This window comes from Nyctereutes procyonoides, unplaced genomic scaffold (genome assembly GCF_905146905.1).
Source record: "Nyctereutes procyonoides isolate TBG_1078 unplaced genomic scaffold, NYPRO_anot_genome, whole genome shotgun sequence".
NCBI classification, from domain to species: domain Eukaryota; kingdom Metazoa; phylum Chordata; class Mammalia; order Carnivora; family Canidae; genus Nyctereutes; species Nyctereutes procyonoides.
This window is the reverse complement of record NW_026575042.1, coordinates 22,129,495-22,157,427: the sequence shown is the minus strand read 5'-3', so window position 1 is coordinate 22,157,427 and position 27,933 is coordinate 22,129,495. Positions and strand designations below refer to the sequence as shown.

The following is a 27,933-nucleotide window of genomic DNA, read 5'->3' as shown; positions in this document are numbered from 1 at the left end:
AAAGATCTTAAAATCTTCAAGTGATCCAAGTGCCTACAAATCTATAGTATAGCTGGCTCCATTCACCAGATTTCTTGTCTTCCCCTCCACCACTTAACACTTGTGAGCTTGCTGCACCTTTTGGACAGTGGCTCTCTGACTTGCTGCCTGGCTAGTTTCCCAGGCCCATGCTGTCCAGGCTCACCCTGCTGCCTACCCAGCTATGTGCTACCTTCTGCTCCTGTCAAACCAATAGTATTGGTTTCCCCAATACTATTATATAAGATGAAAGGAAGAAAAGATCAGATACCCGCCCAGCCAGTATGGTGGCATTTTCTTTCCCAGGCTCTGTTTACAGGAGGAAAAAAATCTGGAGTTTTACTAAGTCACAGAAGCTCAATGCATGTGTGACATCATCACAAGGAACATATCCACTCAAAAAACAAAAAAAAAAAAAACATTCAGTTAAAAACTATCTTTTTAAAACAAAAGTTTAGACTATCTAAAAATATAGTAATAAAACAAGCAATAAAAACTCTACAGCTTTCTGAGGACCTGCTTATAGGTCAGTTTGAACATTTAATTTACTGGAGTTTGAAGATTTAATTCCCATCACAACACAATAAGATATATTTTTGCCAGCTTCACAGGTGAGAAAATTGAGCCTCAGTGGGGTCAGGGATCCTGATCATCCTAATCAGTGGCAGAGGAGGGATTCAATTCATTCAAATTTGGATTCAGATGGGACCTTCACAACGAGGTCCTTTCCCATAAACCAGCCCACCACTCTAGTGCTCCAGATCTCTCTTGACCTACATTTGCTCCCCAAGGCACTTAATTTGTCCTAACATTCTGTATACTTAATTTATTAGTTATGTTTGTTGTTTAATATCTGTCTCTTCCCAAGAAAATGGAAATTCTTCAAGGGAAAAGATCTTTGTTTTGTCTGCTGATTCCCCTCTAGTATCTAGAACAGTGCCTGGGACATGGCTGAACTGTGTGCATGTGAGGATTCTACTAATGAAATGGCTGAATGCCTTCACAGCCTACGTTCTTAACTACTGCTCCATACTGCCTCTGAGTGCAGAAATAGAAATCCTATTTCATTCCATGCCATGTCACACTCCCTGCTAAAGATTCAGGAGGGGTAAGCAAGAGACCTTCTATCATTCTGGTCTCACTGATGGCAAAAATCAAAGGTATGAGTATTCAAGTACGCCTTACACCTTGAGGTATAAAAATTTATAAACAATAAGAATTTAAAAGCAAGAAAACCCTAAAAGCTGATTGCTCATTAAGGTATATTTATTTAAATATTGGTTTGTTAGGTGTTGGCTAAAAGGCCTTCATTCAACCTATTTTAAAGTTAAGAACTGGCAACACTTATAACCAGAGTGAAAATGGATTATCTTCCCACTTCACTATATTTGAAGATAAAACTGTCATTTCCACAAGCAGTGGAAGACAGTGTGACTCAAGGACTTTGGCAATCTTGTCAAGTCTGAGGAACTCCGGTGGGAAGGAAGCTTCTCTCTCCCCACAAAGTACTTTAAAAATAAGATCTTGGGCTCCCCCAGTGCCTTACCCAGCTGAGTTTCTATAATCTCTCAGATTGTGGTCCAGAATTGTCTAGGTGGGAAATCCTGGCACAAAATGAAAACAAAGGAGGTTTGATAGGACAGCAACAGCCCAGAAAGCCAGGATAATGCAGAGGAAATGCCTTAATAACGCAAGAGATGACACCACTCAGGAAAGCTGCGAGGAACCACACCCATCATGGCTGGGCTGAGGTATAAGAAATGGAGACCAAAAAAAAAAAAAGAAAAGAAAAGAATAGAAATGGAGACCAAGATCTCCTTGTAACTAGAAGAGGATGGACTGTATATCCAATCTGGGTAAATCACCAGAGGATTTTTCACTCAACTTCCTCCTGAGCTGCCCTTCAGAATGCATGAGCTGCTTCTTCATGCTTCTTCCATTCTCTCTCCTTTCATTCAGTAATCATTTACCCTCTGCATCATTCCATGCTAAATGACAAACTGCTACTCTGTATACTAACAAGATCCTGGAATGCACACTATGCACATTTAGAACAACCCTATGAAGAAACTAAGATGGAACACTACGGGGTCTGACCAGGGTCACTCAGCTAATAGGCCCAAGAGGTAGGGCTTAAAACCAGGCAACCTGACAACAGAACATGGGACCTAAACCATTTCTCAACACTGTGCAAAAGATGACTCTACCTTTTTACAGATATATATTTGTTATCCTTAATTAATATATTTATTATCCTTGTTAATGCAGAGAAATGTAAGAGAACAACAAAAGTCATTCATATTCCAATGACAGATCATCCTTGATGAGAGGGGAAAAAAAGAAGAGCACACCACTTATTCCATATAGTTCCATATATTCCACAGTTACTGAGCATGTCTGATGGTCAGGCAATGTCCTTATGCTGGGTGTAAAGAAGTGAATAAAAAAGACATGAATCCTTGGCCCAGTGGAGCATTCTATTCAAACAAAGTGACTTTAAAAAGCATAAATCCTGCCTAAATCTAAGAATTGCTAGCAATTTCTTATGGGTTTTTTTTGGAAATGCACATGAATAATCAGTATAGCTGTTCAAGAACCTTCCTAAATTTTCACTTCCAAAGGGATCTCTTTTGGGATTTCTCTCTACCCTTCTGAGCCTTCTTTTACTGGTGTTAAATTCTAGATTTTTTTCCATATCACAACATAAAGATGTACTCATTTTTTTCACAGCTGCACATTCCAACACTTTGAATGTACCATAATTTTGTTTAATGTCTCCCCTACTGATGTTCACTTTTGTTGTTTCTAGTTTGTGCTTTAAAAACCAACATTACATTTAACATCCTTACTCATATGTGTGAGTGACCTTTTGGGAATATAAAACATATTTCTAGTAAAAGAAAAACTCAGCACACAGAGTATGTGCTATAAAAATATGCATCACTTTATGCAGGGTTTGCAAAAATTTACTTCCCTACACATATGATTGTGTGTAAGAGTGGCTTTTCCCACACCCAATTCTTAAATATTCACCCAACTTTTAAATATTTATCAATCTGCTAAGTGAAAACTATACATATATTCCATTATTTTCATGTATGTTTAATTATGAGTGAAACTGAATGTACTTTTATATTTTCACTGGCAATATATATTTCTTTAATATGTTTGCTCATATTCATTCTTGTTCTGAATTGTTTGTCTTTTCTTATTGATTTTTATACAAGCTCTTTGTTAATTAAAAAAAATAACCATTTATCTGACATTGGTGTTTAATTAAATTTTGTCATTTCTTAACTTAGTTTTTGAATAATTTTTCCCAAACACAAGTTATTAACTTTATGCAATTAGATCTACCATTTCTCCATTTTATAGTTTCAGACTTGTATCCTGATTACAAAATCCTTTTCCACTATAAGAGTATAAATTTATTCACTCAGGCTTCCTTCTATAAATTTATGGCTTCAGTTTCTATGTTTGAATCTTTGTTCAATCTATAATTTATTTGGGTAGAAGAAGTGGAATAGGAATCCACTTTATTTATTTGTCTAAATGTTCATCCAGTTGTACCCAAACCATTTATTTAATAGCTACTGTTTTCAACAATGAATTGAAATGTCATTTTCATCATAGCCTGAGTCCTCATATACATAAATATCGAGGTTTACTTCTAGATATTCTAATCTGGTTTTTATTATCTATTATTCGGGACCAAATAATTTAATTATTATGGTTTTGTTATATAATTTAGGGTAAGTTTCCTCTGTCAGACCACTCTTTCTTCATAGTTTCCTGGAGTGCTCCCTTATGTTTCTTCTACCAGATAAGCTGTAATGTCATTTTTTTGTAGTTCACTTTTAAATCTTGTTAGTATTTTAAGTGCAATTGCATTGCCTTTATAGGTTTATTTACAGAGAGTCAACAATCTTGTGGTATTAAATTTGGAGGTAGTTTTCGAAAATCCTGATTCTTGGGCTCTATCCCTGGAGATTCTGATTCAGAATCTAGAGAGGGGTATAGGAAACAGAAGTTTCAAGCACTCCAGGCTATTGTTAAGATAGGTTTTGTCAACAGGAGACATGGAAATTCAGAGAGGGTATTTACTCCTTTTGTAAAGAATGAGATGGTCTTCCTAGGGGAGGTGCATTTGTGGTGGAACTTCTTGAAAAATTCAAAAGATTGTGTTTTTTACATAAAATGTTTAAAGGATAGAAAAGAGTAAGAATGAAAAAGATGATGAATGCATAGAATTTTAAAGACAAAGAGGCAAAAACAAACTATGTATCAGGTGAGAAAGGCAATGCAAGATAGAGTTTCAAAAGGGTTAAGATGCAAGGAGTGGTACTACAGGGTTTAGGATAGGGTAGTTGTGTACAAATGAAATGGCAGTTTAAATTAGGGCCAAAACCTGGACCATATTGACTGCCTGGATAAGCAGTTTGGAAGCTCTGTATTAGGAAATAAGAATCACTGGAGGCATTTAAGTATGTGTGTGTGTGTTGGGAGGTATCATATCTGTAGCTATGCCTTGGGATAGCAAAATGTTGGCTGAAATGGAAGCGTGAAAGAATCAAGTCAGCAAATCCATTAAGGATGATTATGGTAGTTCGCACAAAAGATAAATGATGTGCTCTGCAGACAGTGAGGAATAGAATGAGGGACACTTGCTCATGTGTTTGGGACTCATGTGAGCTACAGTGATTTATTGCTCCAATGAGTGCTACCCTTTTATCCCCAAAGCTATTGTAGAATCCAGGAATTTGAGAGCTGAGAGGAATCTCTGAATTCATTTAGACCCTGAAAAATGCAGGGATCCACAGGCATTCAAAACTAATGCACATAATGGCAGAGTGGAGCCTTGAGTCCAGGAGACAGAAAGAAGGAGTAGAAAGCATGTGAGCCTGGATTCAACTCTGTACTCCCACACTTTCTATATCACATTGGGGAAGTAACTTAATGTCAGTTTCCTCGTCAATAAAATGAGAAGAATAATACTTATGTCCTAGATTTGTTTTGAAGGAAAAAAAATGAGACAATGAGCATCCCCCTTCCATCCCAAGGAGAAAAAATGATACTGGAAAGCAGTCAAAAGATATCAAATCTAGGTAGCCCCACTACTCACTACTGACTGTTTGGGCTAATTAATTAAACCCTTATCTTCCTTATTCTTACCTGTAAGTAAAGGATGTCAGACCTAAGATGAGATCCCAAGCCTGCATCCAGATATCAGATTCTCCTATTGCATATTACACAGGTTTGTATGATCACCAGGATGGGAGAGAACTTCGAACACCTCAGTGAACAGAGGGAATATAAATTAGGACACCAGACAATGAATTCTGCACAGCACTCGCAAATAGCACGTCATTAAATGTAGTGATTTACTGGTTTCTTTCACCTAATTTTTTTTTTGGCTTTGAGAGCACTGGGGACTGCTGGAAGGGGATCCAAAGAAACAGCAGGTAACAAAGGAGACCATCTCTCCAATAGAAGAAAGAAAAGAGGATTGATTTCCCCTCCCTCCTCAGGTCTCCTACTGCAGAATAGGATTCCCTTTTTTTTTTTTTTTTTAAGATTTTATTTATTTATTCATGAGAGACACAGAATGAGAGGCAGAGACACAGGCAGAGGGAGAAGCAGGCTCCATGCAGGGAGCCCGATGTAGGACTCAATCCCAGGTCTTCAGAATCACGTCCTGGGCTGAAGACAGGTGCTAAACTGCTGAGCCACCCAGGGATCCCTTAGGGTAGAACTCTTATTATTGTCTATATTTTAGCAGGGATTGCTGTGATTGTCCTTAAGACTCTTCAATAGCAAGGATCAGGAAAATGAAAACCTCCACTTAACATAAATGTCTCCTCCTAGCAAGATTCCACAAAAGTGCACCAAGAGCAATGTGTTGGACAGAAAATACCAAAGGATGTTAACATTTTGACACACCAGATGTCCAGTTAGATGGTCTTGGGTTTGAATACTGTGCCTGCCATTTTCAATCCATTTTTGAGACAAGAAACTTAACCTTAAACACACCTTTCCACTTTTTGTAGAGTATGACCTCAAGATCATTAAAACAGTATCATTACTAAAAGAAACAAACAATGTCATTTCTTTAGGGAGTGAGCTAAACTTTGAAAGAACTCAAGAACTCAATAAATGGTAGCAACCATCATCACTATTTAGAGCCTCTGTGCTTTCTTGGGGTTTTTTTGTTTGGTTTTGATTTTGGGGTTTTTAGGTTTTTTGAGTTTTTTAAAGATTTGTAAAATGTAGGGGTGCCACTGGCTTAGTAGGTGAAGTGTCTGCCTTTGGCTCAGGTCATGGTTCCAGGGTTCTGGGATCCAGCCCTGCCTCTAGCTCCCTGCTCTGTGGGGAGCCTGACTCTCCCTCTCCCTTTCCGTTCTTCTGTTTATGCATGTGCTCTCTCTCGCTCTCACTCTCAAATAAATAACACCTTATTAAAAAAAAAGATATTTAAAATTTATCTGAGACAGAGAGAGAGAAAGAGAGCATGAGCCCAGGACCCTGGGATCATGACCTGAGCTGAAAGCAAACGCTTAACCAACTGAGCCACTCAGCTGCTCCAAGCTTTTGTTTTTAATAAGTGTGGCATTTTTACCATAGAAACATGCTATAGACTTTCCAGATTATTTCTAAGCTTATTGTGTTCTAAACAGAGAGGCTACAAAAGTCAAAGAAGAACATAGAGTTAGGAATGGAAGAAAAAAAACCTGAAATACAAAATTATGCACATGTGTCTTTACCTTTTAATGCCCAGTGACTCCAAAAAAAAGGAAATCTCCATACATATTTGGCCTAAGATCTGATACAGAGATCTCTCAAAGACCAACCTTCTAGTTTTGAGGAGTAGGGTACAATTTTATTTACTAGGTGCATCCCCATTCCTAAAGCATAAGGCATCTTTCCTTTTATGGCACCATTGCTTTTTTTTTTTTTTTTTTTTTGGAAATTATAACTAGTATCCATAAGGAATTAGCACAGTGGAAGTGAAATGAAGACATAGATTGTGGAGGGGGAAGCAAGAGCAAAAAAAGTGGAAAGTCATTTCATTTTTGTTTCAGTCTGAAAAGCCACATTTGAGAAGTCTGCAAGGCAATGTTCACATAAACAGTTTACCATTTTGAAAGAAGTTATTCTACTCTTTAATGGTATGAATATATGTGGAAATCAACCAGGAAAAAATTTCCAAGGGGCTCTTCGGCAATACGTATAAGAATTTAATATGCCTTCCCCCATAAATTCCACTTTTAAGAGTTTACCCTATAGATATGTGTGTTCATGCACACAAAGAAATATGTATGCACAATGATATTCATTGCTTTTATCAGTAAAAGAATGGAAAGAAGTTATCTCTTTTTTAAAAGGGCCAGTAAAATAAATCATGGTATGTTCCTACATTAGAATACTATGTAGTATAAAATAAAGAGAATGAGAAACATCAGCCATGCTAAATAAAGCAATATGCAAAACAGAGTTCATGGTATGTTTCAATTCCATGTAAAAACAAGAGAGTGGGTATTTACATACACCCTTCCATAGAATTTATTTTTCCTAGCTTTATTGAGATGTAATTGATAAATAACATTATATAAGTTTAAGGTTTACAACATAATGATCTAATACATGTATAGGGGCACCGGGGTAGCTAGTCAGTTAAGCTTCTGCCTTTGGCTCAGGTCATGATCCCAAGGCCCTAGGACAGAGCCCCTCATTGGGCTCCCTGCTCAGTGGAAAGTCGGTTTCTCCCTCTTCCTCCACCAGCTGCTCCCCCTGCTTGTATGCACTCTCTCTCTAATAAATAAATAAAATCTTTTTTTTTCTTTTTTTTAAATTTTTATTTATTTATGATAGTCACACACACAGAGAGAGAGAGAGAGAGAGAGAGAGAGAGAGAGGCAGAGACACAGGCAGAGGGAGAAGCAGGCTCCATGCACCGGGAGCCTGACCTGGGACTCGATCCCAGGTCTCCAGGATCGCGCCCTGGGCCAAAGGCAGGCGCCAAACCGCTGCGCCACCCAGGGATCCCTAAAATCTTTTTAAAAAGTAATAAATGTATATATTGAGAAATAACCACAATAAGTTTAGTTAGTATCACTTCAAATAGTTTCAATATTCTTTTCTTTTGATGAGAACTTTTACAATCTACTCTTTTAGCAACTCTCAAATATATGATACAGTATTAACTATGGTCCCCATACTGTACTTACATCCCCAGGACTTATTTATCTTATAACTGAAATATAACTGAAGATACAACTGAAATATCTTATATCTTTGTACCTGTTGACCACCTTCAACTATTTCTCCCACCCTCCCTTCCCTGACTTCCATAGAACATAGTCTCTCAAATGCAAGAAAGTGCACAAGAATGAAGGAAGAAGATTTAGTTTTCACTATTTACCTTCTTATAATATTTGCTTTTAAAAATTGTACATGTAGGGACACCTGGGTGGCTTAGTGGTTGAGCGTCTGCTTTTGGCTCAGATTGTGATGCTGGGGTCCTAGCATCGAGTCCCGCATCGGGGCCCCCACAAGGAGCCTGCTTCTCCCTCTGCCTATGTTTCTGTCTCTCTGTGTCTCTCATGAATAAATAAATAAAATCTTAAAAAAATAATATAAATAATAAAAATTGTACCTGTACTATTTTTCTCAAAAAATAGCAATTATTTTTAAGGGAATAGAGAGAGTTCATTGTCTCTTTCACTTTCCTGGTGCTCCATGGACCTAAAATAAGTGCAGATGATTATCTGCTAAGAACAGATCGCCCATGTACGGCACATTGCATGTTGTGCCCAGGAAGAAGTCAGGGAGAAAGGAAATCCACTGTTCCATTTGGAAGAGTGTGGTCCCTGTAACAGGCACAAACACACAGGGAAAGCCCATTGCACATCTCTTGGCACAGAGAAGCCAGCTGTCATTGTGATGACATTATTTGTAAGCCTTGATTTTGAAGCATTATGGAGATTGGTGCAACATGTTCTATGACCAAGATTTCCTGTCTCCTGCCCTGGGGCAGTCTTTCTGGAAAGGAACTGGAATCTTTCCTTGATCTCAGCCTCAGCCCCACCACCAGGTGGCTGTTGGCTTGCAAACTAAGAGGGGTTTTGCTTTTCTGTGGGTTTCCTTGTTTGTTTGCCTGCTTCAAATACCTGCTGCTCCAGGGCTTTGGTTTTCAGAGGCTAAGATTTACTCAAGGTCACACAGAACAGGATGGTGGTGGAGGCTGTGTTGGGGCGCCAGGCAGCTCCAGTATGCCTCAGCTCTTCCACTTACTATACTCTCCTTACTAAACCTCTCTGTAACTCCATTTCCTCATCTGTAAAATAGGCATACTTGTCATTCTTCCACCACAGGGATGTGATGAGGAAGAGTTGAGGGATATACTTAGAACAGTGATGGCAGGGACTAAGCATTTAAAAAACCTGAACTATTTTTAGGACCTACAGGGCTGCCTTGTGAGGTAGGGTGACTTGTCATTATCCAAGTTACGAGCTGGATAATGGCTGAGGCCCAGGACAATTGACCCAAATTCATACCACTAAAGATACAGGGTTTAATTTTTAGTTTGAGTAGTGGTCCTAGCCAGATACATGCATTTACTAATCAGTTGGCCTCTATGTTCTTGTCTTCGAAACCCAGACTTTGATTCTGCATGTTTAATGCCCTTTCAGGATGGCATCTGGCTCTAACTATAGTAAGCAGAGATGGGACCAGAGACAAAATCTCCCAATTTGACCTCTTCAATGGATATAAGTGAAAGTAAGATTGTGCTGGGTCCTTTCTGCAATTGCACATCATGCTCGAGGAAATCAAGAATAGCTTCTGCTCTGTTGTTCATTTGTTTTCTTGTCTAAAATGCTACTCAGCAGCAGTTCAGGCCCGCTAACCCCTACTGTGGAATAATTGGGTGCTTGTAGCAGTCCTACTCTCTCGTTATAATAGAAAAACAAAAGTGCACCTTGCTTCACCCATAATAGGCACATATTTGGCAGACTAAGTGCTCTGATAGGCTGATGGCATTTGACAGGAGGTGAGGAGACTGGCCTTCCTAGGTAAGGACTGGCAAAGCCAGCCTCATTCACTCAACACCAGCCAATTGAACGCGAGGAAGTAGAACCTTGGGTATCTATTAGAATTTCACTTGCATGAAAGAGGGGTGCCCACAGCTTGGCACTGCGATCACCAAACACTGATGAATCCAGTGTCCACGGGCCAGACTCTGTGCTAAGAAGCATATGTTAACCCTCCTTCTTCTTTCCTCTCTGTGGGCATTTTTAGAAGAAGCTGTGGTGTGGGGGCAGGCTTATCTCTATGTGTGTGTGTGTGTTGTTTTAAGGATATCGATTGTTAACACAATGACAGGTCAGGAGATGGAAGGCACAGTTATTAGCTGCAGCTGCCCTCATAAGTTGTTACAGAGCTCAGAGAAACACTAATGGATAAACAAGGTCGACAGGAACATCAGGGTCCAGTTCAGAATGTCCCAGGGTGGGGAAGCCTTAGCTAGGCCTTTCTTTCCCTAAACGGCAAACAAAAAACATTCCTAATGATATTCAGGGTAGGCAAACTATACATTGAACCATGGAATGCCTCCACCCGGCTTGCCCATCAGGTGATTTACATGTTGCCCTGCCTGCACAGAGACGGTGTAATACAGATGATCTGTGAGTACTGACATTTGACATTTGGGTTACTTCTTCTTTTTAGTAATGAAGGGGAGTGCTGGGTCAGGTCTATGAATTCGGGGCAATAGGCACAGCCAGCATTTAGTGAGAATGCTGTGTGACAGCGTGCCTAGTGCTTTATATGCACCACCACAATTATTCTAGGCCAGATCATTTATCCCACTTCACAGACAGGGAAACTGAGGCTCCAAGGAATCAAGTTACTTGCTCAAGTTCTCCATGGGGAACTTAGTCTTGAGTGCTGAACCTAGAATTCAAGCTTGATCTATTGGAACCAGGGTAACTGGCTCATCACTATTTGCATGAGACTCTCTCAGTGTTAGCACTGAAAGCCCACATCCTGGGAACCAGGCAAAATAGGATGCTTGGTCACCTGACTCAGAACTCGCACCATCGGCCATTCAGTATCTTCTAGAATAGAAACAGGGAGGTGTAGGTGGAAGTCTCAGACCTGAAACCCCGTATCTGCAGAAAGCTGTAGCTTAGGTAAATGACCTCCAAAGCCTTACTATTTAGAGTGTGCCCAGTGGACCAGCAGAGCTGATAGCACCTGGGAGCTTATTAGAAAGGAGGAATCCCAGGCGGCACCCATACATTCTGAATCAAGAGCTGCGGTTTACTACGATCCTCAGGTGATATGTATGAATGTGAAATTTTGAGAAGTATGGTTCTAAAATCCTCTCCCAGAATCACACTACTGTGCTTCTGAATTGATTAGCAAAGCATGAACCTCTTTTGGGTGCCAGCTCTATAAGGAACCCCAAGTAGACGGGAGATGGCCCATCTCCTAGGGACTTCTGCTCTAGAAGCAACAGGACAGCACAAGAAGGTTGTAATCAGGGCGGGACTTTATGCCATGGGCTGATTTCCCTAAGGGGAGTCAGCCTGTTGAGGGCGAAAGAACACAGGCTTTGAACTCAGGTCAACTTCTTCACTGGATTCCTGACCTGGGTGAGCAGGGGGCAAGCTGGCAACTCCTTAGGGAGCAGGACATGAGCACTCGGTAAAGTGGTTAAAATTACCCATCTCAGTGGTTTTCAATTCTGGATGTCTTTCAGAATCAACTGAAGCATTTTAAAAGAAAATGCAGATACCTGGGCTCCACCCCTAGAGAAGTAGATTGAATTGGATTGTAGTGGGGTCTTGACAACAGCATCTCTTCAGAGTTTCTCAGGGGGATTCCTTTGTGCAGCCAAGATTTAGATCCACTGAGCTTCTCTTAAGGATGGTGGTGAAGTGCAATGAATTAACTCATGCCGGGCACTTGGCACAAAGTAGGCACTCAGGCTGTTAAACCCCTTTTTATGTCAGTGGAGCCAGGACTGCTCACCGCAAACAGGAGTTGCGAAACACTCAGGAAACCAAGAGGTCCATAAAGTCTATGCCTTGGGCTCCTCACTATAACTTTCTTATTAACTTATTAAGCATTTTAAAGCTAGGGAAAACCAAACCGCAGTGCTAAAAAAGAAGTGATTTACCAGAAGGTTAGTGTTTAGGATCTTAAACGGGTTTTTTTTTTTTTAAAGGAAAAAAAAATTTAAACAAGCAGCCTTCTAAAGCACCTTTTAACTGATAACCTTAGGGTATGTCTCCTAAGAATCCTCAGAGCCTCTAAGGTATATCCCACCATCCCTTGGAGCAGCTCATTGAAACACCTGGTGGTAATCATGTGCCTTCCACATCGTGCCCTGCAAGGGCAATGCTTCCGAGCAGTTACTGCGGCGTTGCTTCTGAACAAGGGCACCCTAAGTTATGAACTGTCTCGGGGCTCTACAAGAAGGCTTTGAGATAGATGCTAATAACTCCATACAGGAAGGGCAGAATGTTTTGCCTTAATTTTTTTTTTTTTTTTTATAGGAGGGCCAGTCAGCCAAAGAAATCAGTCTTTAAAAGTCCAGCAACACATGGAAGGATAGGTAAAATCGATATCAAATCCCTCTTCCCTTCCCAAGCAACTATTAATAAACTCCCTCAGCTTTCAACGTGTCTATTCCCGTTAGAGTCTTGGACAAGAAGGAATATGGGGCACAGAATCTTTACAGAGGGTGTCCTACCCAGCTCACTTTCTCTTGCCTTTGCTCCTGCAATTTCCCTTTGTTATAGAATAATAACAAAGACCAGATTAGATGTGACTTCACAGGTACATCTGACCCCATCATGCAAGGGGCTATGTGAGGATGTACCCAAATGTTTCCTTTCTCAGTGCACTCAGAAATCTTCCTTTCTCTCTGTACTCAGAAATCTCTGCTGGAATGCTAAACTGCATAACTGAACATATATTTCCAAGTTGTTATTTTTTTCAATCTCGCTCTTCTCTAATTCACTCAGTTTTTTACATCCTCATAACAAGGCCCATTCACATGGTGCTTTGCATATTGTGAAGCTTGCATGCAGCAACTCATTGAACCTCGCTGTCAAACAGACTCTTTAACCCACTGTAACAAATGAAAGAGTTGACGCAGAGACAGATTTGCCAATTTATCCAACGTCACAGTACCAGTAAGTGACAAAGCAGGTATGGCGAACCCAGAAGATAGGTGAGGGGCTGCAAAGAGCTCTTCAACTCTGGTCCATTCCCTCTTACTTGTATCTCCCGCAAACAAACCTCTCGCTAATGATAATTGAGATGGTTTTGCAGAGACATGGTCTCATGTAAAGCCTACTCATATCAGGTGTAAGATCTCTCTCCAGGTCCTCAGCCAGTTTGCCTAGAGGTCTAGTTCCTGAAAGTCCTCTGGACTGCAAAGGTGGTGACACCTGCAGGATGCACTGCCCAGGCTGCCTTGTCAGCTGGCCTCTGGCTCTATTCCACCAATGAGAGGCAAAGACAGTGCACTGGAGGGTGGGCAAAAGGGAGAAGCAAGGGAATTCCTGTCTCTCTCCATGCCTAAGGCTGAATCCTTCATCCTTCAACATCTCAGGGCTGCCATGATTCCAGCTCCCAGTAGGAGGCCATTGGGTGCTGGCCTGCAAGACCATGGTCTCTTGTCTTTCCATCTTACAACTACCAGTTTCTTGCTATTGCTAATCTTTGGGTTGCATCACCCAGATCCCATGTGGCTTCTCTGCAATTCTATCACTCATATAACAAATAATCTGCATTAAGCCCTTTGTGAATCAGTTAACATGGTTCCTGTTTTCTGATTTGACCTGTTTTTAGTTGATTAGCATGGTTCCTGTTTGCTGATTTTTTTCCAATTTTTATACATTTGTATATTAGGTTGGATATAGAGGGAGAAAGAAAGAAAGAATCAAATTTTACTGGCGGCTTACCATGTACTTCCTGGGGCTTGGCACTTTTATATGCCTTGTATATTTTAGTCCTCAAAATAGAACTGTGGGAAACATATTTTCATTATTCTCCTTTTACAAAAATCTGGATATCAAAAATGTGAGGTGACTTGCCCAATGATAATAGAGCCAGTAAGTGGAACAGATAAATTCTAACATAGGCCATTTTTTCCCTCCTTATCAGTCATGGAGTAAAGAAAGACTAGGCTGGAACTCCATCTTGAACAAATAAATACTGGAGAAGGTGTCACTGTAAATATCGAAGAGTTTGCAGCACCAATGACTTGGATTTTTTTCTTTTCATATGCATTGAGTTAAATAGTGACACAACAGGAAAATACAGCATATAATTAATACAAGCCTTAATATCTAACACTGCCTTGGAAAAACAGAGGCAGTATAGAAAGCTGGGTCCTGCCTGAGGCCAATTAGTATTCTAATCTAATATCCTACTTTTTAAAATTATTATTATTTGACATAAAAAACAAGGCAGAATCAATAAAAGTATGAATTATGTTCAGACCTCCGTTATTATGATTCTGCCCAGTCAAAACAAAAATAGATCTTATTTCCCAATTATCTATATTCATTTCTTTAGCTATCAGCTGGATTATTCCTTCTAGCATAACTGTTACAAATAATCTTCCATTCAAAAAAATACATATATACCCCTATACTCTTCTGCCAAGTGTAAAGAGCACTGAAGTAAGCCTCAGAAGGACCAAATTGGAGTCTTGGCCTTAACATTTACTAGCTGTGTGACCTTGAGAATGCTGTTTCAGTCATCGGAGGCTCAAATTCCTCATCTCAAAATAGAAATAATTATATTTTATCTACCTCCTGCAATGAATCATTTTAAGGATTAAAAGAAGCATAACGTTGATGTATTTTGAAAGATACAAATTGCCATACAAGTGTAAGGGATCGTGTTTATCAAAGAACGTTTACATTCGTTATGGCGTTTTCATCCTCAGAGCAATCTGCCACAAGCACTTTCCCTCATCAGCAAAATGCATGAATATGAAAAAGGTAAGTGCGAAGAACGATTTTACAAAAGCCTTGCAAATAGTAGTCAAAATTATCTCCATTTTCTTCAGCTTTCAGGAACGACAGTTCCCAGAACTGGTGACCTTCATGGGCACTTCTGGCTACTTGCACGCAGTGGGCTTTCCTGCGCAGCCCAGCCTCATGGTAAGAGCATGTCAACATCTGGGGCAAACTCACAGAAGCCCAGTAAAGCTCAGCACAGAAGTTGTGATCAAGGAAATGGATAAAAAGTACAGTTCTACCACCTTATAAACTGACTTTAGGGATTCTTCAGACATTTTTGTACACTGGCCTTAATATTGTATAGGTCTGTTCCTCTTTACACCGCAGAGTCCTATGAAGAAAAATGTAAATGGAGACAGCAAAAAGATTGTAGAAATACATACACTTATTTTAAGATCTAATTTTGAAGGACTGACTAGTCTTTATCTTCAAAATTAAAAAAAAAAAAAGTCAGCTAAAATGTTTTCAGGAGCAAAGGAGAGTGTTTCTCTTGTCAACACACATAGGCCAGTTTTCACTGGGAATAACAGCCTTAAAGGATCTGCTGAGGAAGTGGACTTCTGTCCTCCCTCCCTAATTCTCCAACCCATTCAGCGGAGCACAATCAACACCTATTGGAAGTGCCTATATGCACCTGGCACTGAGCTAAACAGGGTCCTGAAGATACAGATTGAACAGCATTCACCCTGTGAAAGAATGCTCAGCCCACCCACCCCATCCACACCCCATGGGCAGCCCTCACCTCCCACCAGGTACAACGATGCTTTGGGGCAGACAGCATTTGCTCAGGGCACCAATCCTGACTGACACAGCTGTAGTGTCAGAAGGGATTCTGACCTTGGCCAGGTGACTTCTCTCTTTCCGCCTTACTTACAGGATAGAAAAAGCGAGAAGACAGAAAAGTTGATAAGAAGATGTTCAGTGCATCCCAACCAGTGCTCCACTGGAGGTTCGCGTGCATTTCAGGTTTTGGAGTCAACAAGGTTTCCTGGAAGTACCTTAAATTTTCAAAGCTTTGTAAACCTGAAGCTCACATGCATTGAAGCCCGACCTCCAGCTGCTTCATAATGATTTTAACGCTGCAACAGAGCAAAGCGTCTTCCTATTTTCAACCCTAGCAATTTGGTTGAAGCATGATCTCAACCACTTTAAGCTTTGATATTTCTAGCCACCTCTTATGCCGTATTTTCTCTTAATGCCACCAATCATGTGTGAAATTCTGTGGCAAAACTAATCTTTGTGGGAAATGATATGTAATGGCTTTTCTAAAGAGAGTCAGAGAGAGAGGGGGGGGGCAGCAGTTATGACCTTTGTTGTTTTTTTGACATGATTTTCATAGTGTAATACAAATGGAAACATCTCTTTCTCAAGGTCAAAGTAGAGCTAGGTTTCCACTTGTACCAGCATCACTCTTTCGTAAGCCGAAAAAGGCTTGAAAATTATCCTTATGACTTGATTTTTTAAAAACTCTAATGCATATAATGGTTGTTAAACTTGAAGCCAGCTGTTGCTAAAAAAAATAATAATAATTTAAAATCCATCTTGTTACACCAATACTTAACGTTTTACCTTGTAAATGATGTGAAAAGATTTAAGAATACATAAAAGATGTGGATGAGGAATGAAAGTCTGATATTTACATAAAGAGGCACTACTTGATGATCCAGTATGAAACACACACATACACAAGCCAGCACATCTTGTCTTATCAGGGGAGGTTTCGGTCAAAAGCAGCTGTGACCTAATCTTCTGGAATGGAAGTCAGAAACCACTAATTTAAATTTTTCATTTGTTTTTTGGAACAATTATGCCACCCACAAAATGGTAACTTTGCAAATCGTCATTATCTCATGAATTTTGGAACGTATCCCTTAAATAAACCCATCTCATTTCCATATAATTACAGCAACTAATAAGATCCTTTAAAAATATTTTTTTTTTGCTCAAAATTTAAGAGTGTAACAAGGATCCCATGCTACTGGCATATTGATCAATTATGGAATTTGTTTCCTTAAAATAAGAGCTTCGTATGAATTTAGAAGAGAACCTGCTTTGAGAAAGGAATCCTTACGGTTTTCCAACTTCTATTAGATTGTGGGTTCCTGCATGTGATTCCTTCTGACAGGATTCACCTGTCACATTCTCCATCCCTGTTACGTAGTTAATTTATTGCATGTCATTGAGATTCATTTGTCATAAAACAGAATGGTAATGAGTTCAAGCTTTAAAAAGAGGAATGTGCGCTAACAAGTACCTTCCCAAGTGTCAGCCTCAGGAAGACAGAAATACCTCCAGAGCATTTAGAGAGACTCTAGTGGACCTAATTCCCCATAACAGATCACTCAGTACAAACTAATTAGGACGAGTTAAATGTTTCCACTGAAAACACACGCAAAAAGAGGAATGTTTTTCTCTGCTGCCTGCTGTTTTCTGCTCATTTCCTTCTCCATAACCTTACTGCTTAACTGCCTTCCTAACAGACTGCTTTAGAGGTGAAACTGGATGGTCCAGCCACAACCAAAAGTGTAAATGCTGACGTGAGAACGTTCTCAACCTCCCAGGGGAAAAACAAAAGTCCTTCTTATGACAAAGTACAAACGTGTCTATTATAGGCAGGGGAATAGGTTTCTGGGCTAGAATTTTCCTACCAGATTTTTTTTTTTTCTAGCTGTTGTATTACAAGTTTCTTCAATTAAGTATTTCTTCTTATGATGGGCACACCGCTAAGTATTTTTTTCTATTCTTCTCGGGCATTTTAAGGAAGACAGCTGATCCACAACGAACACTAAGCTCAACTTGACTGGCTCTCTCACACTTTCTGGGTTGTGTTCGCCCCTCTCTCCAGCTTTATTTAATACATTGTTAATAGTAGCGTTTAGCGCAGGCTCTAATACTTGTCTCTCAGTTCTGCTCATTTGTTTAAGGTGCATCATTTCCTTTTTCCAGATTATTCTCACGGAGCAAGCCCTGGCCTCTCATTGGGTGTAAGCTCCCCAGAGTCTCCATCTGGTTGACTCAGGCCTGAAAACATCTTTCATTTCAGCCACATAGAATTTCCTCAGGGCAATCAGCCTCCCATTTTCTCTCCTGATGGCAAAAGATTGAGACATGGCACCTCTCTGGCCAACCATGGACGATTTGTGAGGTTGACATGACCACTGGCAAGGACTCACCACTCCAGCAGTGGAGAAATGTGGTGGGCCAGATGGAAAGAGGGAGATGATTCAGACATCACGGTGCTTAGAGCTGGAGAGAGTACATGGTTACAACCTTCTGCCAGGCTCTGACAAATAGCCGGGATGCACTCAAGCAAAGAACATGCCCTTCATACCAGCACACTCCTCTTAACCAAACTGTAACCCAGCAGCCCAGGTCTGTTGTACTGACAACCACCCACAGCCTCTCTTCCTTAATCTGAGGAGAAGCCTCCCAGCTGCCTTGCTTTTATTTCTGGATAAATTATTAATGGCTATTCATCCTTGCCACATGTAATTTTTAACTATGTAAAATATTTATGGGGGTGGGGAGGGAATTTTATAAGTATTTATTCTTTTTCCTGGCTTTTACTGTAAATCCCAATCAGGTTGCTGACTGGGATTTTCCTCGCTTCTTTCTCCTGTGTGAACCTTATTTTTAACTCCAAGTAATGAATGCAAGATCGATAGCGTAAGTAACAAAAGTATCCACGGTGACTGAACAGCAAACTCTTAAATCACTGCACAGTAAGTGCAAATGAACAATTATTGAAAATGCTGCACTAAAATTTCAATAGGAGATAAGAGTGAGCCTTAAGTCATTAAAAGGGTCCATTAGTCTTGTAAGTCTGAGACAGCACACTCAAAACATGAGCTGTTCCGGAGAACTGGAAATATTACATATTCCACCCACTTGCACACGTGAAACTGACCCCAGCTGAGCAAGGACGGAGGAGCCAGTTGTCCAGTCCCCAAGGCGAGAGAGATATACAGGAAAGTAGGTAGGCTGAGCCAGCCTCCTCAGGCAATGATTCTTCGGTTATATTTGAAGGGGGGTTATTGAGCAACACTGACAAATTAGATTATTTGTAAGGGAAATAAATATCCTGCTTACATATCAGTTTACCTGCTCTTACAGCATCACCATGCTCCTCATCACTCCCTGCTGGAGATGCAAATAAAAGTCTTCTGACACCTCTATTCCATTCCCACAAATCACCAGAAAAGCCCAGGAATGCAGCCCCACTTTCTCTTTGTCCATGTTCACTCTCAGTTCAAAAATGAAGAAGAAAGTAATGGGAAACCAAACTACGAAGTGAAAGTATTGTTTTGAAAAACTACCTGAAATAGCTAAATTTTTGGATAGCTATAAATACACGCAAACACACAAATACACACGGGCACACACACACATATATGTAGTCTCAGGGATTTGCACACATTAGCATGCTATTGGATCTTGAAAATGCCTGGGTTGTTTTGCTCAATTCTTCTCACCCTATCTCTTATACTGTGCATTTTATTAGAGACAGGTGGGCTCTCAGAGTTCTGAATGTCTAACAGCTTGAGCGAGGGGCTGCATAGCATAACCTGAAATAAACGGCATTCCTGAATACCCACGATTTCCTCCAAGAATAGAAAAACATATCTCATGCTGGAATTACGGTAAGACCGAACCATGTTCAGGACACAGAGGGCAACTTTAGCTTTGCCTTTAAAAGAGTATAGTTTCATCTGAAGTAGGACATCACATTTCAATTTGTACTATTAAAAACTTGCATTACACAGTGAAACTAATTGCCCTGTGAATCACCCTGCTTTACAAGACAGCTGGACTAGCCTACCGTTAACATGAGCTAGATCAGTGAACATTTCTCCAATAGCCATACAATAATCCAGTACAGCATGGATGGCCACTGACCAGTACTTTTAGACTATGCCACTACTCTGGCCAACTCTCCTTCCTCACCGCAATCACATAAGGAATTGTTGCCAAGAGGCTAAAAACTTAAACTAAAATTATAATCTACTTACTATCCCTCGATATCATTGCAGACACCGAAATTCTATTTTGCCCAAGAGACCTATTCCTTTACAAGATTTTTCCATTTATCAAGAACATCTTCACGATAAACACTTGGTGTTTCATCAATTGCAACAAACAAGCTTACCCACCTCCATCACTACCCCTGGAAAGAGGTGCTGTTTAACTCTGGATTCAGCTTAAATTTGGCTATGGAATGAGGATTGTTTCTTCCCAAATCAATTTTAGCTATTTTCAAGACTTCTAATATAACACAAATTATAGGAAAATCAAAACTCCTGTCAAGACAACTAAAGGCGTTCAGCTTGTGCAACTTGTGCTCCCTCCATACTTTCACATATGTTTCAAAGTCTCAGGAAAACAAAACAAAGCAAATAGTACACACACAGATAAATCCCCAAGAAACTACTCCCCCAACACAAGTTTAGCTAAGCACCTCTTTAATCTGAAAAATGCCTCTCGATCTCAGATTTAAAGCAAACCAAGCAATCACCAGGCGCATTTGCATCTTGGAATCCTTCCTTAGCCCCTCTCCAGCTGTTCCCACAGACCTTTTAATATCAGATAGATGCCCTGGGAGGATGAGGCGGGGTGGAACTTACAGAAGGAAAGCATAACTTCAGGGAGGAGGGAAGGAGATTCGGTCCCAATCTCTGGCTGCTTCTTATTTAGTGAAGGGGTTGTGCCTTCTCTCCCAGCAGTAACTTGCAGCGTTCCAGTGTGAACACACAGCTCCCAGCCCGCTTACAGTGCTCCAGTGGTAGCCCTGATCTAAGCCTCAACATGTTTTCTGGAAATGCAGGCAGCTCAGCTGAGAATCTTAAGGGAGCCTTCCACCGTGGCACACAACTAAACTGCACAAATATTTAACAGCTTCGAGACCTCTAAAGGTTTAAAATAATATGCAATGTGTGCTAGGCTGTTGTAGGTAGAAGGAAAATGGGATGGTGTGGAGGAGCGTCCTCAGCTGCTCAACCACGGCACACCAAAGAACGTTCTCCCTTTTTGGCCCAGAATTAGGGAAAAACCAAAATGCCTAATGAAACATTGATACCGACTAAGCTTTCACAGCATCAATAGTAGAGGAACTTAGTTTTGCATTCCACGGAGTTAGCCCCTGACTTCCCACGCCGCACCATTTCTCCTTCTTCACCTAGCTAAAAAAGCCAACTTCATGCAGACAAACCAAGGCAAAGTTTATCCACCCCCCCCCCCACACACACACCCGGTTCCTTTCTTTTCCAAGTTAAACTCATCCACGACTAATAAGCAGCCCCCAGCTGTAGCACAAAGGAAGCTTTGAAGGCTGCACCAGCTTAGTCCTCCACTTGCTAACTGAAGGTAGGTTTCATGGAATGTATTCTCGCGGCTTAAAGATTTTTTTTTTTTAAAGGGCTGGTCTGCACGGGAGAGCTGGACAAGCCCAGAATTACATCATCGGAGTTCACACTCACCAAAATACATTATGTTTCTCATTAATCAGACGGCTGGAACCCCACCGCGGCGTCTTCAGCACCAGCTCGCACCCAAGGCTGGCACGCAGAGCTGAGCCGTTTCATGCTACATTCGGGGGAAACGTCCCCGGCGCGGAGAGCGGGAGCGCCGGGCGTGCGTCCGCCGGGAGGAGCGCCTCGCAGGCTGCCTTTCCCGGGCTACGAGCCCCGGCGGCTGCAGCGTGCGCTCCGGCTGCCTGCTGCACTGCCCATCCTTACTGTAATCCGACTCCTCCTTGCGATGTCCTTGCCGCGCCTGTGACATCAGGGCTGAGAGTACTACAAACAGACCCCCCCACCCCACCCCACCCCACCCCACCCCTGGGTAGCAGCGGCTCCAGGAGGTGCTCCGATTGCCTGCCTGGACCAACCATGGCTCTCGGGAGGCTTGGACGAGCCCAGAGACCTGGGAGGGGGCGGAGTGCGGGGCGCCCGAGGCTCTCTTAAAGAGAGAAGGGTCTCCGGATGCACAGGGGAGCACACGGGGGAGATTCACCACGGGGCGGGAGGGGAAGTGGTTAAGGCGAGCTCTGCCATTACCGTGGAATTAGACACACTTTTATCCCGCCCCTCCCGTGAATGTCATCATCCTCGCCAAAATGTAGCCTACCCCCCCCCCCACACCCCAAGTTGAAAAGGCAGTGGGGAAAGGAATGGTGCCCTGTGTCTGCGTTCTCTTTGCTGTGGGCTTGAGGGTTTGCTGTTTGTGATGTACATGCCTAAGAGCAGAAGAAGAAGAAGAAAAAACATTCAAGGGACCATTGCTAGGGTAATAGAGGTTTTCACTTAGAAATGAGCAGATCACAAGAAACCTAGTAGTTGGTGATGAGTTATTTTTATTTCTTAAGTATTTTCCGAGCTACGTTGGTAGAGACATGTAAAGAAAACGAACGAGATAAAAGTCGCCCATCAAAAACACAACAAAAGTCACCCCCTCAGTTTCACAAGATCACATTTGCTGCTTCTCACAGTGGGTAGTAGAAAGGACACTGAGGCTGAAATGGTCTTTGACCCCTAAAGAGGAGAGACCATTTAGCCTGGAAGGCAACCACGATTGTGTCATAATTCAAGTCGGGTCACCAGTATAATATATAGACACACCCACGCACAAGCACACACAAACTCGCATTAAATTTGAGATGAACAGTCAAGAAAGGCAAAGCTTAGCAAAGCCTCTGGCTCCTCCAATAGTCTAATGAATTGCAGTCCTTATCTTACATAGAAAAGGATGTTAGAAAGAAATCCCTGAAAGCAGTGCTGATTAATACTTAAATGCTCAGCATGGAAAATAAACCCATAAAACAAGTTCAGTTTCCTAAGGACTCATCACTTTGGGATCCAACTTAACCACTGGACTATTGAAACTTAAAAATTTCCACACAAAAAAAATCTATAAAATTAAGAACTGAGGATAACAGAAGAACTGTAGCCTGTGGAAGGAAACAGTTGATATATTTTCAGTACAGGTTTTTATAAGCCATAGTAGCAAATATTTCTACATTGTGATATTAAAATAATCAGTGGTCTTTCCTTGCACAATCCTGTCTCTATTGGTAGATTTAATGCATATTGGAACTAGTGGGCTGAAGCTCATAATAGCAGCTTGCTGTGCGATCTTGCAAAAAAGCTAAACCTCCCTATTTCCTCTCTGAAAAAAAGCACTATGACCAATATCCTCTCTTACAATGGATTATGAAGAATTTGGTGAATGTGAATGGGTAATCATTTAAATCAGAAACATTACAACGAGTCTTTGGATAAATCTAGTTTTTTTTTTTTTTTTTTTTTGTGTGTGTGTGTGTGGCTTTTTTAATACTTCATTGAAAGCAATTTGGAGAAAGAAAATTTAAATAGTAAAGAATACTTTTTTACTCCTTTTTCAAAATTAGAAATAAAAAGAATGTTACAGGAAAATACTGAATAAAACACATAAGTGTTTTTCCTTTTGGATAGATGGAAATCATCCAAAAGTACAATTAATGGCCCTTCCCTCCAGCAAAAGAACCATCTGTGGTAGAGCTTATTCATGAAGCTCATCAGCTGTCCTGACCTCCTACATGGGCTAGGGGGCACTGCAGTTTAATGCTACAATTTTTGGTCCATTTGTGTTCCTGTAGTTTGAAGATGCAAGCATTAAGAGTTGAGTTTAAAACAGAAGGTTTAAGACACTAAAGGACTGTGTTAATAATTAATAACATCTTGCATTTGCATGGCATTTTGCAGTCACAAGGCACTTTCACTTATACCATCTTTCTTACTAACTGACATATAAAAAGGTGGATATTATCAATGTCCTGATGAACAGGGCACTGAACCTGAGGACAAATGAACCTGAAACTCACGGACATTAAGCAGTTTTCTCAATGGTGCAGTCCATATAGTTGCCTTATTACTTGTGTGTTGAATTTATGTTAGCATCCCCAGGTTTCTTTATTCAAAGAAATAAATTATACGGGTGCCTGAGTGGCTCAGATGGTTAAGTGTCCGACTCTTGATTTTGGCTCAGGTCATGATCTCAGGGTCTTAAGATCAAGCCCCCCTTGGGCTCCAGGCGTGGTGATTCCAGGCTTGCTTAAGATTCTCTCTTTCCTTCTCTCTCTGCCCTCCCCCTCTCCCTTCTCTCTCTCTCTCTTTTAAGAGAGGAAAGAAAGGGAAGGAAGGAAGGAAAGAAGAAAGAAAGAAGAAAGAAAGAAAGAAAGAAAGAAAGAAAGAAAGAAAGAAAGAAAGAAAGAAAGAAAGAAGAAAGAAAGAAATTAGAAATTTCCCATTTATACTGGCTCAGGTAAAGGTCTTTCCCGATCAAATTATGTTACTACGTGTTCTAGAAAGAAAAAAAAAAGTATCTTCATGGGCACAGATACACAGGCAGAGAGTATTTGGTAATAGAACATTCCAACCTCTGCTGGGTCTATAGAGGATCATTCCTGAAAAAACAGCATGTAGGTTCTGGAAGAGTATGGCATCCAAGAGCCAAGTAAGGGTTACATGTATGCACTGGAATCCTGGTCACCCAAAAAAAGGAAGGCATCTGCTTTATTTAAAGGTGTATGCCCCACCCTTCTCCAATTAAGAGTTATCTGGAATATTAAGGGCTCAGATAGAAACAGTGCTTATCTCTGGATAGAAAACAAGTGATTTTTGTTTTAATTGTATACTTTTTATTGTTTCCCCTAAAATTATCGGTATGCATTATATTTATAAAGGAAAAAATGCAAGTATTTTTATAGCATAGCTGATAGTGGCTACACACGGGGCTGTGGACATGCCAGCTGTGCCAGAGAGATGCTTCCATGTGTCATGTCCAGGAGAAGACCCAGCAGCTTTTAAGGAAGGACCTTGTTTACACCCCTGACCTTTATCTGTCTCTAAGCTGCTCTGAGAAACTGGGGGATCCTGAGGCAGAATCGGGTCACTGCTTGCCAAATAGAAATGTATCTTTCATGATTAAAACAAAAGATACCCTAAAACCAGTTACATATTTTGACTGAAAACATTATGGTAGGAGGAGAACTTTCTCTCTGCTCAAATACCCAGATAGCTGTCTGCCTCGATCCCTCATCTCCAAGTCTTGTTCAAAATTTTGTCAGCATAGTTTCCCTCCATAAGAGTTGTCATCATCTGACACACGACTATAGACATCTGTTTATTTTTATCTCTTCTCACTGGAATATAATCTCCATGAGGGCAGGGATTTTTGTTGTTCACTGCTGTATCCACCATTCCTTCAAGGGCATCTGGCACTTGTTCCTACTCAATAAATATTTGTGAATGACTGAGGGAACATACTGAATACAACCATATTGTGTGTAAAACATCATACTTTTCTATGTGCCTACAGTCAGTTCTTTGAGGTTGATGGTGTTTTATACAAAGTGTTTACACAAATTGAATTTGTCCATCTTAGCAGCAGCTGTTCCAAAATTCTATGCAATACAGATGCCAGGTGGTACTGCAGGCCACAGTTTGTGAGCTTGCTTGTCCTTTCAAGTTCTCAGAGCTGAATGCGGCAGTAATTTAGCATTGAGTTAGCACAGCCTAGTTGTGTCTTCCATTGCTGTCCCCTGAGCCTTAGTTTAGTCCACTTTCATTTCTTACTATATTGCAGCAATAAAATTTTATCCAGTGTTTCTAATTCCAGCTTGCCCAGATCCCAACCAATCTCCATATTAGATCATTATTATCTTTTAGTAATAAAATAAAGTCAACTAGACTTCAATTAAAAAAAAAAGAAATGAAGTCAAATAGGTCACATGGAGTCTAATTCAGTAGGACTTTGTAGGTCATATTATAATGATTTTGACTTTTATTTTGACTTATATAGGATGCCTTTGAAATGACATGATTTGATATATTTTAACAGGTTTACTATGACTGATGCATGGAAAATGGATAAAAGGAAGCAAGGGAAGATGCAAGGTAACCATTGAGGAAGACTGTGATAATCTAGAAAAGAAATGGTGGCTCAGATCAGGGTAGAAACAGTGAAAGTGGCAAAATGTGGTCAGAGTCTGTATATGTGTCAAAATAGGTCAAGAAAGTTTCCTGTGAGTTGGATAGGTGATACAGGATATTTTTTTTAAAAAAAATTAATTTGTAAAATCTTACTAAAGATTTGGGAACAGAGCAATTGAAAGGATGGGATTTCCACTTACTGATATGGAGAAGGCTGTGGAAGAAGATGGTTTGGGTGATGATTAGGAGGTGGTCAATATGGGGCAGCTTAGTTTAATATCCATTTATATATCCAAGTGAAAATGTTTACAGAAGTTTGGTTATATAGGTCTGGAGTTCAAAGGAGAAGTTTGGGCTTTATATTTAAAGTTGGAAGTCAAAAAAAAAATAAAGTTGGAAGTCATTCGGATGCCTGGGTGGCTCAGTGGTTGAGCATCTGCCTTCAGCTCAGGATGTGATCCTGGAGTCCCGGGATCGAGTCACGCATTAGGCTCCCAGCATGGAGCCTGCTTCTCCCTCTGCCTAAGTCTCTGCTTCTCTCTCTCTCTCTCTCTGTCTCTCATGAATAAATAAATACAATTTTAAAAGTTGGAATTCATCATTTTCTAGATGGTAATTAATTTATGAGGCCAGATGGTATCTTCAAAGGAGTATACTCCTTTGGAAAAGAGAAAGGGTCGACACTGAGCCCTGGGACATTATAAGAGCAAGGGTCCAAAAACATGGGTACTTGGTGACTGAATATTTCTCGAAAGGATAACAATTTGTTGGATGAGTATTTGTTGACATATGAATGATATTTGATGGAAGGCTATTTATTTTAAGCCTGAGTTTACCTTTGTCTGATATATCACCACCCACCATTAAAACAGTTTGATCTATATGAGAACAAATTCCTAGTTCAATTAGTCCATGTAGTCTTTACGAATTTTTTAGATTGCATAGACACTGCTCATAAAGCATTTTTATTCCTAGATTCTCATTTGATGCTTCCATTAAAATTAATGCCCAGAGAACCTTAGTCTGGAAAATGAACTGCCTACAAGAAAAGAAGTGCTAATAGTGAGCTAAGAATAAAAAAAAAAAACTATTAATACAGTAATATTCCAAAATTCTATCTGAATTTCTCTGTCTTTGGAGACATCCAATAAATCCCTTCTGTATATTGTCCTATCTATTCTGATGGTCAGTTAATAGGAACTCTTTTATAATATTTAGCAACTAGCTTTGGGAGCCCTCTTAGAATTCTTACCTTGGAGCTAGCTGTGGCCTAGGCATCTTTATTTATTCAATATATTGGGTATAGGGTTTTCAGGTGCCAAGTACTGTTAGACACTCAAGGCACAATGATGAAATTACAAACATCTCTGTCTATAAAGAGCTTACATTCTAGGGGTTTCTGCCTATCAACTTCTCTACTACAATTTGGAACATCTTCTACCTTTCTCCATGCAGAGGGAAGGAGCTAAAACATCCTTCATCTCATCATGTTTATTCATTGGTTTATTGCTTCTTCCCCCCAGTACAAAGGACATGAGGGAAAGGGCATGTCTATCATGTTGATGCTATATCTACTGTCTAAACAAGAGCAGGTATGCAAATATCTTAAAAGTCTTATACTTTTGAGTAGAAGAGTATAGATGATGTTCTATCCTGATCTTACTGAGAATATAGTTACATTCTACCAGAAATGTCCTTTTGTATTCCCCTTTGTCTAAATACTTATATTCATAATCCAAAACTACTCAGATATATTTTGTTTCCTAGGAAGTCTTCCCTGAGCTTATGTCTGACTCATATGTTCCCCTAATGAGCACTTACACATTCTTCATAGAACTCCATTAGAGTGCTTATCAAATTGGCTTTCAGTAACCTTTCCAATTGTCAATATCCTCCAAGTAAATGAA

General features: G+C 40.4%; 1 protein-coding gene across 2 annotated transcripts in view; it reads right to left on the bottom strand.

Annotated features, from left to right (window-relative positions):
- The window catches only part of ZNF385D (zinc finger protein 385D), a 674,868-nt gene that overhangs the window by 267,583 nt on the left and 379,352 nt on the right, over positions 1-27,933 (bottom strand). Inside the window, exon 1 of one of the 2 annotated variants that reach the window (XM_055320904.1) lies at positions 21,536-21,798. The exons of the other annotated variant lie outside the window; for it this stretch is intronic. Coding sequence (XP_055176879.1) covers positions 21,536-21,557 — 22 coding nt within the window. The 5' untranslated portion in view covers positions 21,558-21,798. Of the gene's footprint in view, positions 1-21,535; positions 21,799-27,933 lie in introns of those variants that run through there. 2 annotated transcript variants of the gene reach the window in all.